This window comes from Marmota monax, unplaced genomic scaffold, assembly GCF_021218885.2.
Source record: "Marmota monax isolate L192 unplaced genomic scaffold, Marmota_monax_Labrador192_F-V1.1 WCK01_AAM20220418_F8-fsc00444, whole genome shotgun sequence".
Taxonomy (NCBI): Eukaryota; Metazoa; Chordata; class Mammalia; order Rodentia; family Sciuridae; genus Marmota; species Marmota monax.
Genome location: NW_026692644.1, coordinates 110,544 through 124,975, shown reverse-complemented (window position 1 = coordinate 124,975; position 14,432 = coordinate 110,544). Strand labels below are relative to the sequence as shown.

Genomic DNA, 14,432 nt, shown 5'->3' with positions numbered 1-14,432 from the left:
GACAATATCTGAACTTTCTCAGAACTAGCCACTCCACACAAGATTACAGCCATGAAGTCCAATTGTCCAGGAGAAAAATTGGATGGAAAGGAAAAAAAATTATCTCAATTACTCCAAACACCAAATATTTCATTAAGTAGAGAAGGCTGTAGATACAGGAAGGAAACAGTGTCAGTCTGGTTCAAGAGTACGATGAAGCATGCAAAGAACTTTTTGGTCACTTAGGAAGGCTGTTTCCTGATCCACTACTTTTATTCTTTATACCATAACATGTTCTTGATTATCACACTGTAGATGTAACACACCTACTATATGTTGCAGGGAAAAGTCATGTCAGATGAAAATTATGGAAGAAGAGGGAAACAGAACTGGATTACAATGACTGTTAACATTAACAAAAGCTAGGGACTTCTTCCTTAAAGATTTCACAGGCATTTCCCTCTTCCAGGGGCTACGCTCCTGTCCCTCACTTGAGTTAGGATTCAGCATAAGAATTTTGGAGGACAAATCAGTCCATGGTACTGTCTGTGCCCTATTCTATGTGACTTAACATTGTGGTTGTAAAATACATTCTTCAAGCTTTTCACAACTTTATGTAAAATTTTTCATTCAACTCTTGAAGTTAATTACATTGTTGCAATGTATTCTACTCTAGACTTGTACTGTTCAGCTCAGGGAATTTATGCTGTTTTAATTTTTCAATATGATATATAAAATTTTAGTTATAATTTGTATCATTATAACTATAGTGCCTGCACTTCCGTGCAGATTTTGTGTAGTGGAGTCATACCTTTGTTTTGAGACACATTTTAGATCCCAGTGCAAACTTTGCAAGCAGCAGAGGAAAGCAGGGAAAAGAAGCAAATATCATTAGGACCTCTTTCTTGACCCCTTCAGACATGCCCTGGAGCTCCCACTTCAGCTTGCTTGGAATTCAGAGAGGAGGTGCGTCCCTCTGACTGCAGTGGAGCACAGCCCCAGTGCTCTGGGAGCTCCTCCCAGCTGGGAGGCTGATGGCACTTCTCAGGGACGTGCTACAGGAAGAGGCAGAGCACAGAGCCAGCCATGAGGCCTGTGGGCTCAGAGCCAGGCTGCACGCTGCTGTCACTCCAGGCCACCAAGGGTCCACAGGGACCAGCTATGGTCCCTGTTAGAATTGTCCTCATCTCCTACCCTCAGTCCACTGTTTCCCAAAGGATGATGCAGAACACAGTGAAAACTATTTCAGGCTCACTGAAAAGAGGGGACGTCAGACAAGGTGAAACCACTGAGCTTTCTCCCTCACACCCAGGATGGTTAAAGACTCTCAAGAGAAAGAAAATTTCAGCGTTTCTGGTCCTTCTAGGTGAGTCTGAATACTGGGGCTTCAGGGGGTGGTAGGGAAATTATTGGGGAGCAGAGATCCTCCATGGAATGAATATATATATATATATATATATATATATATATATATATATATCCAAGTATGTTTTCAAGAAGGAAGCTGATATATGCCAAATCTAAATTTACTTTCAAGTGCTCACTTTAAGACTGAAAAGAATTGATTGACACATTATAGTTCATATTTTTGGGATGCAATATGATATTCCAATACTTCCAATACATGCACATAATGTGTAATGATCAAATCTGGGCAGTTACATTTGAATTTGATTAAAAAACTATTTACATAAAGCAATAAGTCCATTTTAAAAAAGGAAGCTTCTTGGGAATCACAGAATATGAACTCCTCATTTTATAACTAGAACTACAGTCAAAGAGAACCAGAAAATCTCCAAGTTAGCAAACATTAATTGTAGTGTTGTTTTTTAAAAGGCTTTCTGTTATACAGCTCCCTCCACATTTTCTTTTAATTCTTTTCAAGTGCATTTATTTCTTTGGTTTTATAATAGGAATCACATATAAAACATTGGGGGAAGCCATAGAAAAGTAGGTCCTTTCAGAAGATGATTACTCGGGATTTTTAAAAAATGCAAGGGCTTTATTTCCGGAGAGGAAATAACTCAGGAAGCACAGCCAAGGAGTGCATGGTTGGTTGTCAGCACACACACTGCAGCCTCCTTAGCTCCTGCTGGCTCATGCAGTCAGATAGTCCTGATTGCAAACACCCGCAACCCAACACTGAGAATTGTCAACTTGATGGGGTCCTCAGATGAGCAACTTCATCCACTGCCTTGATAGAATCTGTTTGGGATTGCAACAGCAATTCCTTAAATTTCATACACAGGCCATCCGTAGGAGCGTTCTGCTGTCTTAGCTAGAACAGGCCTTAATTCCTTTCTAACTCACAAGATGGAGAAAGCATGACAAGTTGGACAGAAGTCAATGGCAATAATTAGCAAAGTATCATTTTCTTTAGAAAGTAAGTACTTTATTTTCTAAAGGCCTACAGCTAAATATCTAATTTTTATGAAATGCTTTATTTTTACTCAAATTCAATTAAAGTCATTCTGTATTTCCTATATAAAATATTTTCTACATTTTCTTCTTTCTCAAACATTAAATTACCCACTTAGGTTGAAAGATAAATTTCAACTCCATGATGCTCAGCGCTCTATAGCTATAATTATAGTTATAATTATTTGTGCCTTTTGTTTTGTAAAAACACTGGAAATATAGTCAGAGAGACAGACAGAGAGACAGATGATTTGTGTATGGCTGCATATAAAATCAGACTGTGGGTTGGTAATGGTGAACATTTCCCCCCTGTTCTTTGCGCTTCTCTAACTTATCATCCATAATCACTATTACTTCTTCATTATAATGATACACCTATATGATTATAAATTTTCTTTCACTTTTTCTCTCTCCTTTTTGCCATAAGCTTCAGTTTTTATACTTTTGTTCAATGTATTTAATAACAAAATATAAACTACATTAACTCTCTATGAATATGTTACTAAGTATTAAAAACAGGATTATTTCAATATGATTCAATGGGTATGCCCTCTTTGAGCTGCTTTACAAGTTCACTGGCTTATTCCAAAAATTTTACTTAGAAATTCAGGAATGATTCAAGATAAATTTTATAAACTTATAAAATTTATTGGTAGATATGTAAAGTCTCCAATTTTCGTTTTTTCAGTTTTCTCCCTGATCTGCCTTCTCGGCGTTGCTGTGACGCACATCGGGAGTGGAGCTGGGCAGGTCGTTGAGCCTGCTGTGTCAGGAGAGCCTTGGGTGCAAATGTTATCGCAGAGCAGAGCTGGACCCTGCACCAGCGGTGAGCACACACTGATGGTCCAGAGCAAGGCTCAGTGGGAACCTGTCACACGTCCGCCCTCCCCTTCCCTCCATCAGGTCCACAGCATGGCGGCCATGGCCAACCACACAGTGGGGATGGAGTTCTACCTCACACCATTCTCCGAGGCCCACGAACTCCAGCTTGCACATGGCTTCCTGTTCTTGCTGATTTACCTGGTGGCACTGGTGGGGAACCTTCTCATCATTGTCCTGGTCACCGTGGACCAGTGTCTCCACACCCCCATGTACTTCTTCCTGAAGAACTTGTCCCTCCTGGATGCTTGCCTTGTCTCAGTCACTGTCCCCAACTTCATCGTGAGCTCCTTGTGCCACAGGAGCACCATCTCTTTCCCAGGATGTGTCTCACAGGTCTTGTTGGTGATTCAGTTTGCTGGGGCTGAGCTTTTCACCCTCACGGCCATGTCCTATGACCGCTATGTGGCCATCTGCCACCCCCTGCACTATGACGTCATCATGAACAGGGGGGTCTGTGTGCGGATGGTGGCTGTCTCCTGGTTCCTTGGGGGCATCTTTGGGGTCTTATACTCTGCAGGAACTTTCTCTTTATCTTTCTGTGGCTCCAGAAAACTCCCACAATTTTTCTGTGATGTCCCCTCTCTGCTAAAGATTTCTTGCTCAAAGTCACATGTCACCATTGATGTTAGTGTGGTCTTTGGGGTCATATATGCACTTTTCTGTGTTGTGTCCATTGGATTTTCATATGTGTGCATTTTCAAAACTGTCACAAGAATGCCATCCTCACAAGGACGGTCAAGAGCCTTCTCCACCTGCACACCCCATCTCATAGTGGTGACCACATTTTTTGTGACAGGCGTCACTGCCTATTTGAAACCAGTGCCGGAATCCCCACATCCTGTGGACTTTCTGGTGTCTGTTCTCTATTCCGTGATGCCTCCGTCTTTGAACCCTGTGATATACAGCCTGAGGAACAAGGACGTCAAAGCCTCTCTGTGGAAGATTCTATGGAAACTGTGTCTTAAGTATTATGGGGGAAAACTATAGGACTATTCTCTAGAAAGGATTAATTAAACATCTTTATAAATTGTTGTTTTGAGGGTTTATGGTATATGGTTTATTTTGATATAAGGTCAGTAACTGAATATTTTGGTTTGTATACATGTGTATTTTATTTAGAATGAGGTTTATAGGTTCATGACCATGATCACAAATGATTATCTTAGAATCATCAATTGTTTCTTCCTTAGAGCATATCCATGTGATCAGAACATCCATGATACTGGGCAGTTTTCTGAATGACCAGCTCCTCAGAAACTGTTGACACAATTCTTGCAGATGTGACTAGGTTAAAGGGTTTGGGGTGGCTGGTGGTCCCAATCTAATCACCTCAACCCTCAGAAACTGCAGACTAAGATTTTCCTCAGAGAAGGACTGACTGTGGGAGAGTGGTCTGACCTCGCTGTCACTGAGGCAGGGCTGTCCTGTGCTGCAGCTTGAAGGGAACTTCTGGGGACGGAAGAGTCTGTCCTGCAGACTCCCAAAGAAACGCAGCCCTGCCGGCTCCCAAGACTCCAGCCAGAATGATCTTGGCCTGTAGAATAATGAAGATTTATTCTAAGACAAGCAACTGGTGAGGGTTATGACTACAGAAATGTAAAACAACTACAAACCAAATCTTTCCCCCCATAAATGCCTTTGAATCAGAGTTTCTGGCATATGCATAGATGTAGATGCTAAGTCTTAGTAAAAGGTGATGAAGATTGGGAACAAACACATTATAATCCTCAAAATTTTCACAAAATGGCACAAAATTTATCATTTATGTCCATTTTCATGTTGTATTTCATATTTCAAATATTAACATAAAATATAAACATTTTTATTTTGTTATTTTAGCTTTATTATTTCATAAATTATTTATTTAAAATATTATAAAAACACCAAACTTGCTTGCATTTCTTCAACTTACCAATCCTTGAATTCCTGTTTTTGTTGTTACTGATGTTTTTCCATTTGTCAAGATTAGTATTTTTGGCTGCTGGTTATTTTGCATCTATTTCCCCAATGTATTTTATCATTGTTTATAATCTTCTTTTATATATTTAAGAATATAAATTAAAATAAATTTTTACTGTGAGGAAGGATTTAAAATTAACCAAAATTTTTATTTATTTAAAAAATAAAATTGTAAAGAGAGGGAAAGGCAATTTCACAACACCTATGTCTCCCACCACTACCAGGTCTGACAGCCCTTGAAATTCTTCAAGCAGAGGGAAGGAGATGAAGTTAGCATTCAACTTGGCCATAGATTGCCTTGTTTTTGAGTTCTAGTCAAGGCAATTAGTCAAGAAAGATAAAAACATTCACATTATAAAGGAGAACAACAAGCAGTCTCTATTTACAGGTTTCCACATCTTGTCAAGAATCACCCCTTACCTGTGATTTTGCTTTCTGCCAGTTCAGTTACTTGCAGTCAATGAGAGTAAGAATACATCAAATAGAAAATTGTAGAAATAAACAGTGCACAGAATTTAAATAAATTTTCTAACAGTGCTTGTAGTCATAATTTTTTATTTCTAATATTATTGCATATTAACCTCTCACTGTTCCTAATTTGTAAATTAAACTTTATCCTAGGCATTTATGTCTAGGAAAGCCCATAACAGACCAGGTGGATTGCTCTACGTGACTTCTGGCATTCACTGAGGGGCTGGTAACAGCTTACCTGGTAGGACTAGTTATGTGGAAAAACTCAAAATTCCAAATATATTTTGAAGACAATTATATTCTTATCCTTAAATTTTATTTATACTATGAAAAGGGACTTCAAACATCCAAAAAAATCTTGAAACAATTCAGAACTCTTACTTTAAAAGGCACAACAAAGGTACAGGATTCAAAACACTACATTTTTTTTCCCTCCATTTCCATCCCCAGTGCCTCGCTTCCCCTCCTCCCTCACACTATCTCCTTCTACACTACTGATGAACCTCCACTTATTTACATATTTTTAAATTTCTGATTGATAGATCTACTTAAAGATGGAATCCACTGGGGTGTATTGATACATGCACAGAGGGAATATTGCCAAGTGCGTTCTGCATTTCACCCTCTTCCCTCCCCTTCAACCTCTCTCCACTGATCTTCCCTATACCATCCTGTGATCTATCTATCCCTTCCTTTTTCCCCCTTATCTTTCCCTTGCTTCAGCATATGAGAAAAATCTTTCAACCCTTGATTTTCTAAGTCTGGCTTATTTCATTTAGCATGATGTCTCCAGTTCCATCCATTGACTGGCAAATGCTACAACTTCATTCTTCTTTATGGCTGAGTAAAACTCCATTGTACATATATACCACATTTTCTTAATCCATTTATCTATTGATCAGCACATGGGCTGGTTGCATATTGGTGTGGTTTAGATATAAGGTGTCAACAAAAGCTCCTGTGTGAGACAAAGCGAGAAAGTTCAGAGGTGAAGTGACTGGCTTATGAGAGCCTCAACCTAATCAGTGCATTAATCCACTTGAATGGATTAATTGGGTGGTAACCATAACCAGGTAGGGTGTGGCTGGAGGAGGTAGGTCACTAGGAACATGCCTTTGGGGCATGTATTTTGTCCCTGGCAAGCAGAGTTCTCTCTGCTTCCTGGTGCCACATCTTGAGCTGCCTTCCTCCTCCACACCCTCCCACCATGATGTGCCCCCTGACTTCCAGCCCAGAGCTATGAATTCGATCTTCCATGGACTGAGACCTCTGAACCTGTCAGCCACATATGAGACGTCTCCAAAAAGCTCATGTGTGAAGTAATGCGAAAGAGTTTAGAGGTGAAATGATTGTGTTATGAGAGCCTGAAACTAATCAGTGAACTAGTCCCTTGTTGGGTTTAATTTGGTGATAGCTGTGGGCAGATGAGGGGTGGTAGGTCATTGGGGCATGCCTTTGGGGCACACATGTTGTCTGTAGTGAAGGGAATCCCTCTCTGCTTCTCAGCGCCATGTCCCCAGCTGCTTTCCTCTGCCTCTCACTTCTGCCACAAGGTTCTACTCCACCCAGGCCCCAAGGAAGGGCTGGCCATCTGTGGACTGAGACCTTTAAAACCATGAGCCTCCAAATAAACATTGTGTCTTTAAAACTGTTTTTGTCTGCCAGATGAGATGGAGCACACATGTAATCTCAGTGGCTTGGGAGGCTGAGGCAGGAGGATCGAAAGTTTTAAGTCAGCCTCAGCAACTTAGTGAGAACATGTCTCAAAATAAAAAAAAAAAAATTAAAAAGGCTGGGGTGTGGCTTACTGCTTTAGCTCTCCTGGTTCATACCAGAAAAAAAAAAATTGTTCTTGTCAAGTATCTTGGTCAAATCAGTGAAAAAACTGACCAAAACACCTCCTTTATTTGTTCTTGTTAGGTTTTTTGGTTACTGCCGCAGTCTGGCTGGGCACAAAATAACGGAGCCGCCAAGAGGCACTTGTAGGTTCAAACAGGAACTCCTTTATTGCCCCAACTCCCGCAAACCCCACCCAGGGGCCTTCCAGGAACACCACACCAACCGGAACTCCCTCCACCGGAACTTCACCAACCAATGTGAATTCCCCAGGAATCCCCCCCCCCAGTAGTGGGCGCCAGAGGGTCTATATACAACTGAATACACAGCTTAACTAACCATCTCAATGGCTCGCTGGCGTCACCTCTCAACCACTCCCTTCTGGCAAAATGCCATGTGTCATTCCGACTCGGCTGTGGCTCTCAGCAGGTTACAGTGCCCAAAAGCTGACTGAAACAGAAATCTTGGGTGTTGTGAGTTGCACTGCTATGAACACTGATGTGGTTGTATCATTAGGGTGTGCTGGTGGGATAAAGAACTCGGAGTAGGGTAGCTGGTTCATACAGTGGTTCCATGCCCACTTTTGTGGAATCTGCATACTTTCCAGAGTGATCATAATAATTTGGACTGAAACCAAAAATGTATGGTAAACTTTCCCCCCACATCCTCACCATAATTTATTATTTGCATTCTTTGACCAGAATGAGATAGAATTTCTGTGTAATTTTGGTTTTCTTCATTGCTAGGGATATTGAATTTTTAAAATATATTTATTAGCCATTGTGCCTTTTTCTTTTTAAGAGAGAGAGAGAGAGATGTGTGTTCAGTTCTTTTGCCCATTAATTGATTGGGCTATTTGGTTTGGGGTGTTAAGTTATTTGCATTCTTTATATATTCTAGATATGAATCCCCTATCTGAGCAGCAAGTAGCTAGCAAACATTTTTTTCCAGTTCTGTGAGTTCTCTTTTCGTGCTCTTTACTATTTTCTTTGCTGTGCAGAAGGCTTTTGATTTGATGTTGTCCTGCTTACTGATTCTTGGGTGTATTTTTTTCACTTTTAAGGTCTTGTTAAGGAATACTGTGCCTTCGTCAGTATGATGGAGTATTGACCCTATGTTTTTTTTCTAACAGTTGCAGAGTTTCCTGGTCTAATTCCTAGTTCTTTTTTTTTTTTTTTTTTTTTTTTTTTTAAAGAAAGAGTGAGAGAGAGTGAGAAAGAGGGAGAGAGAGAGAGAGAGAGAGAATTTTAATATTTATTTTTTAGTATTTGGCAGACACAACATCTTGGTTTGTATGTGGTGCTGAGGATCGAACCCGGGCCGCACGCATGCCAGGCGAGCGCGCTACCGCTTGAGCCACATCCCCAGCCCTAATTCCTAGTTCTTTGATCCACCTTGTTTTGACTTGTGGGAAGAGTAAGAGATAGGAACGTACTTTCATTCTGTATATGAAAGGTTGGGTGAGAGAGAACATTCTTATCTTTTTCCTAATTTTAGAGGAAATGTCTTCAGTTTTTGTCTGTTCAACAGGACATTGGCTTTGGTTTTGTCATGTTTAGCTTTTATGATGTTGAGGTAACCTCCTTCTTGTTGAGAGCCACAACCAAGTCAAGATGGCGCCTGGCATTTTGCCAGAAGGAGTGGTTGAGAAGTAACGCCAGCGAGCCATTAAGATGATGATAATTAAATTAAGCTGTGTATAATTATTAAGATAATGACTGATTGCTGTAACTGGATAATGCTAAATTGAAACAAGCTGTGTATTCAGTTGTGTATATAAACCTCTGCTGTCCGGCAGTAAGGCGGCTCCTGCTACCTCGGGGGGGCCCCGCTACTTTTGAGTTCTCGCAGAGTTCCTGTTGAGTTCCCGTTGGTTCTCGCAGAGTTTCGGTTGAGTTCGAGTGAAGTTCCCGTTGGGTTCGGGCAAAAAGTAGTTCCTGTTTGAACCTACAAGTGGCTCGTGACCTCCCAGTTATTTGTGCCCAGCCAGACTGCGGCCTCTTCTATCCCTGGTTTCTCGAGGGCTTTTAACATCAATGGGCATGGACTGCATCAGAGGCCTTCTATGCATTTGTTGAGAGGATCATATGATTCTTGTCCTTAATTCCACCATGTGGGGGATGACCTTTGTTAATTGGCATAAGTGTGTCAACCTTGCACCTCTGGGATAAGGCCCCGCTTGGTCATGGTGTGTGTGCGTGCACACTTTACTCTCCACAGTCCAGTTATGCTAGGACAGGGAGATAATTTGCTGAGAGACCTGGAGATGGCATGTGAGAGATAGGTTTATTGGGAAATGCTTCTGGTAAAGGTCCAGTGTGATGGGCCGAACAAGTAGCTCTTCTTCCCTCCCAGTGTCTACAGCACTTCACCCCTGGCCTCATGGCACTCTGTCCACTGGAGAGCAGCAGGAGGAGCCCTTATCCTCTCTACAGTGGGACACTCCAAACCAGTTACCACAGGGAACCAGCTAACCAGTCCCAAGTCCTAGCACTCATGAGGGTAAGTCTGTATCCCTCAAGATGATACTTATCCAGTATCCAAGATGACACTTACTCTGTACAAGTCCCGTCCCATTTTTCCCTTGACTTGGATAAGTTCTTGAGAATGGAAAGACATTTCAGGGACATAGTGTTTTGCTGTCTTCATTTTCTTCAAGGATGACATAGTGTCAGGGACTAGAAATCAAGGCCCTGTGCAAGCTAGTCAAGCACTCTGCTACTGAAGTACACAGCCAGCTTCTTAAACTGGCCACTTTATCTCACAGCTTTTTGTCATCTGAATCTGAGGTTATTGTGAACACTGTAATTAATATGTATTAGCGTAGCATTCAATTTCAAAGAATTTGTTTGTATGATTATAATTGGACACCTTCTAATTTCCAGATAATTTATGAAAAATAGCACCAATATCAAAGCGTCTGCATGTGGTACAAGTTTTAGCTTTTGGTCTCTGTATCATTGATTAATTAACATCCCTCATTAGAATTATGCATTTGCCGCTCTAAACTCACAAGAGAAAACAGAACTCGCCAATACAGAAAAAATATGGCTTATGATAACTTAAAAAATAATAACCATGGATTTGTACTGTGAGATGATAAGTCCCTGGGGACATTCCAGATGCACGGTCCCTCCTGCACGTGCCCGCCACAGGGGTTAGGTAAGTGTGTCTTGGGTGCTCTTTCACTAAGCACTGGGACTCCTGAGGGCGTTCAGTGTTCACACTCACTCACGCACAGTGTCATCCCCGTGCATCCTGCACACATGTGGAGCCAGACTGCATCTTGAGCAGCCGTGGAAATGAGTAAACAGTCCCCACATCATCTCCCTTTGGAACATTTCCAACTTCCGGCCTGTGGGACAGGGACAACAGAGAAAACCAGCACCACCCTCCCTCTGCTTGTGCTTATCTACCACTGCATTTGCAAACTAGACAGCGGGACAGTGCTGGGCTGGAGACAGCAGGGACAGTGCTGGGCTAGAGACAGCAGGGGACAGTACTATGCTGGAGGCCTCTACCATTTGGAAGGTAGTGTGACCTTGGACCACTTAACTTAGTGATCTGTAGTGATTTCACCAGCCTCTACATCAAAACTTGAATGGAAATGACAATTTCCATTTCACACAGTGCAGATACTTTAGCAAATTTGAATGGTCTTTTATTCTGATTATTGATTATAATTTCAGTTAGAAAACAACTGGCCCAGGAGAAAACTTGGGTTTCAATGTCCCAATTAGAAGTGTTTCTTGGATGATTAAATGTCAACTTAAAGATAATTAAAACACATTTTGTAAGTATAGGTCACTGAGAAATAAGACATTAATTTTGAGTGTATTTTCTGAAATATGTTCTCAAATAATTTGTTTCAAAGGCTTTATCTTTATTGTGAAATATTGGCTCAAAGATATATCAAATTTTGTAAATAATCATACTATGTAAATAATCATTACAGGAGAGTTTTACCACTGAGCTACATTACCAGCCCCTTTTTTTGTTTTTTATAATTTTTAGACAGGGTCTCACTAAGTGGCTTAGGGTCCAAGTTGCTGAGGCTGGCCTTGAACTCGTGATCCTCCTGTTTCAGCCTCCTGAGCCACTGGTATTGTAGGTGTGTAGCCCCCTCACCCAGTTTTGCCTTTTTTTTCTTTGTTTTTAGACAGGCTCTCGACAATTTGCTGAGTTTGACTTCAAACTTGTGATCTCCCTGCCTCAACATCCCAAGTAGCGGGTATTACAGATGTGCGCCACCATAACCTTCCCAGGAATTTTAGAATTTTAGACTAAATTTCATTATCTAAATTCTTTAAAGGACTGTCTTTTTATCCAGCTGGTTGAATTAATTTCATTATTTAATGGATAGAAGGATAGTCAATAGAAAGGAAATTATAAAATACTGGCAGAAAAGTGTCTCAACTATGGTCTTAGAAAATTATATCAGAAGTTATGAAGTAAAACACAGACATTATGGATAAATAATCACTAGACATGAATATTGGTATGCTGGTATACACTTATATCAACATTTACATAGCTGTATATCTGCCTGTTTATGGATTTCCATCTAAAGTTGGTCAATTTTTAAATCAACTAGAAAGTTATATAAATTTTGTCCTTGAACTATAGAAAGAACTCAGAATATCTTAAGAAAATGTTCATCTGGAAATTGGAAACAGGATTAGCAGCTATTATAGAGAGAATGAAAATATAAATTTAAATAAAATTTTAATATGTCTTGCCTTTTTAACGTTGTGCACCAGTATTTAAATCAAAGTTTGGTAGGCCTCTTTCTCTCTCTCTCTCTCTCTCTCTCTCTCTCTCTCTCTCTCTCTCATCTACCTAGAAATATTATTTCAGGAATATATAAAATAACCTTATAAACATAAACTTGAAAAAATTGAAAGGATATAAGAGTGTTAAAAATATAGAATATAGAAATACAGAAGCCCAAAATAAACTCTGAGAGTAAATTTAACTAATTTTAAAAATGACCTAAAGTCTCAGAGAAAATTAAACAAGCAAGAAACTTTAAAAGAGAAGGTAGATATATGTCTGTTGTGTTGTAGAATTTATTTTAAAGACAAGTATCAAAAATATATTAAAATATTAATTGCAGAAGAATTTGCAAAGCAAAATGGAAATAGTCCTGGCAGGCAGCTATCAGTCTGTCTCTCCCTCTTTAGACATTTTATACAGATACTTCTTTAGAAGACACAGGTTGCTTTGTGCTGTGTTCCTGTAAACAATGTGTGTCTACAGATGGAGAACATTTTCACAGACTTAAAAAGAGAAATTGAGAGAACAAGCAGTGGACAATGGGACAAATGAATGACTCCTTTATTGGAGAAAATTTACTGTTAAATCCACATCATTCATATGCATGCACAGATACACACAGAAACACATTCATTGACGTCTGCTCGGTGTTGGACAGGAATGCTTGGTATGCCTGCCCTTTTAATCACACATGTCCATTTTTACTGCAGAATGATTGTTTGAGAATGAGTAATAACTCTATGGTCACAGAATTTCTTCTCCTGGGTTTTTCTGACTCACGGAGTCCTCAGCTCCTACCAGCTGTGATTTTTACTGTGATATACCTGGCTGCCCTGGTCGGGAATGGCCTCGTCATGACCATCACCTCCCTGGACCCAGGCCTCCACTCGCCCATGTACTTCTTCCTGAGGAATCTGTCCCTCTTTGACATCTGCCTCATTTCTGCTGTGGTGCCCAAAGCCGTGGCCAACTGGGTCACCCGCTGCCACTCCATCTCGTTCCTCGGCTGTGTGGCCCAGGTCTTCCTGGTGCTTTTCTCAGCAGACACAGGCCTGTGCCTCCTCACAGCGATGTCCATGGACCGCTATGCTGCCATCTGCCATCCCCTGCACTATGAAGCCATAATGAGCAGGGACACCTGTGTGCAGATGGCCACTCTGTCCTGGCTCAGCAGTGGCTTTGTTTCTGCTATCCACACGGTGAGCACCTTTTCTTTATCTTACTGTGGATTCCATGAGATCCAACAGTTTTTCTGTGACATTCCCCAGTTGTTAGCTGTTTCTTCTTCAAAGCGTGTGACTGCAGAAATTGTGCTCATTATTATTAATGTCTTCCTGGACACTGGCTGCTTTGCCGGCATCGTCGTCTCCTACGTCTTCATCTTCTCCACCGTCAGGCGGATCCCGTCCACAGCAGGGAGGGCCAAAGCCTACTCCACCTGCCTCCCCCACCTGGCAGTTGTGGTCCTTTTCCTTTCAACTGGTTTTTGTGCTTACCTGAAGCCCCTCCTGGGGTCCTCCTCCTCCACTGACCTGGTGCTCTCTGCATTCTATGTTGTGCTTTCCCCGTCCCTCAACCCCGTCATCTACAGCCTGAGGAACAAGGCCATGAAGGCAGGATTGGAGAAGTTGGTCACCGGGAAGCTCCTGACAAAGCAGCACGTCCTCCTGTTCCTCCAAGAATAGTGAGATTCCTCCCTTCCCGTTCGTGGATGTACGGGGTCAGTCTAGGCTGGTCTGTGTTTGTCTCCAGCGTTATCTGGAACCAATGTGCTCATCTTAGTTCAAACTGGAATAAAATACACGACCAGGTTATTAGCAAAGCTGCGCTTGGCTGTACCCATCCTAGTTTGGGAGCATTGCCAGAAAAAGTGTGCTCATTAGTGATTTGCCGCAGGTTTCTCTAGGTTATCTTAATTGGTTTCTTAAATCAAGGCACACATCTTGGTTTTGGATGTTTGCCAAGGCAGTTATTAAAAAGTCATTCTTGAGTGAGACTCTAGATCTAGATGCTGTGGTTTGTGCTCCAAAGAGGAAAAACAAACCATTGTGACCTAAAAATCTCCTGGCGAATGGCCCTGATTGCACTGGACCTGCCTAATCTCACTTCAC

General features: G+C 41.2%; 2 protein-coding genes across 2 annotated transcripts; both read left to right on the top strand.

Annotated features, from left to right (window-relative positions):
- The first annotated feature begins 1,085 nt into the window (after positions 1–1,085).
- Positions 1,086–5,227, top strand: LOC124093789 (olfactory receptor 14A2-like). The gene is made up of 2 exons (XM_046446344.2): positions 1,086–1,345; positions 3,086–5,227. Exons 1-2 carry the CDS (start codon positions 1,141–1,143, stop codon positions 4,264–4,266), a joined length of 1,386 nt encoding a protein of 461 aa, XP_046302300.2. The 5' UTR covers positions 1,086–1,140; the 3' UTR covers positions 4,267–5,227.
- A 7,819-nt stretch (positions 5,228–13,046) lies between these two features.
- Positions 13,047–14,006, top strand: LOC124093758 (olfactory receptor 14A16-like). The gene has a single exon (XM_046446326.1). The coding sequence runs from the start codon at positions 13,047–13,049 to the stop codon at positions 14,004–14,006; it is 960 nt and encodes a 319-aa protein (XP_046302282.1).
- Positions 14,007–14,432: the final 426 nt, after the last annotated feature.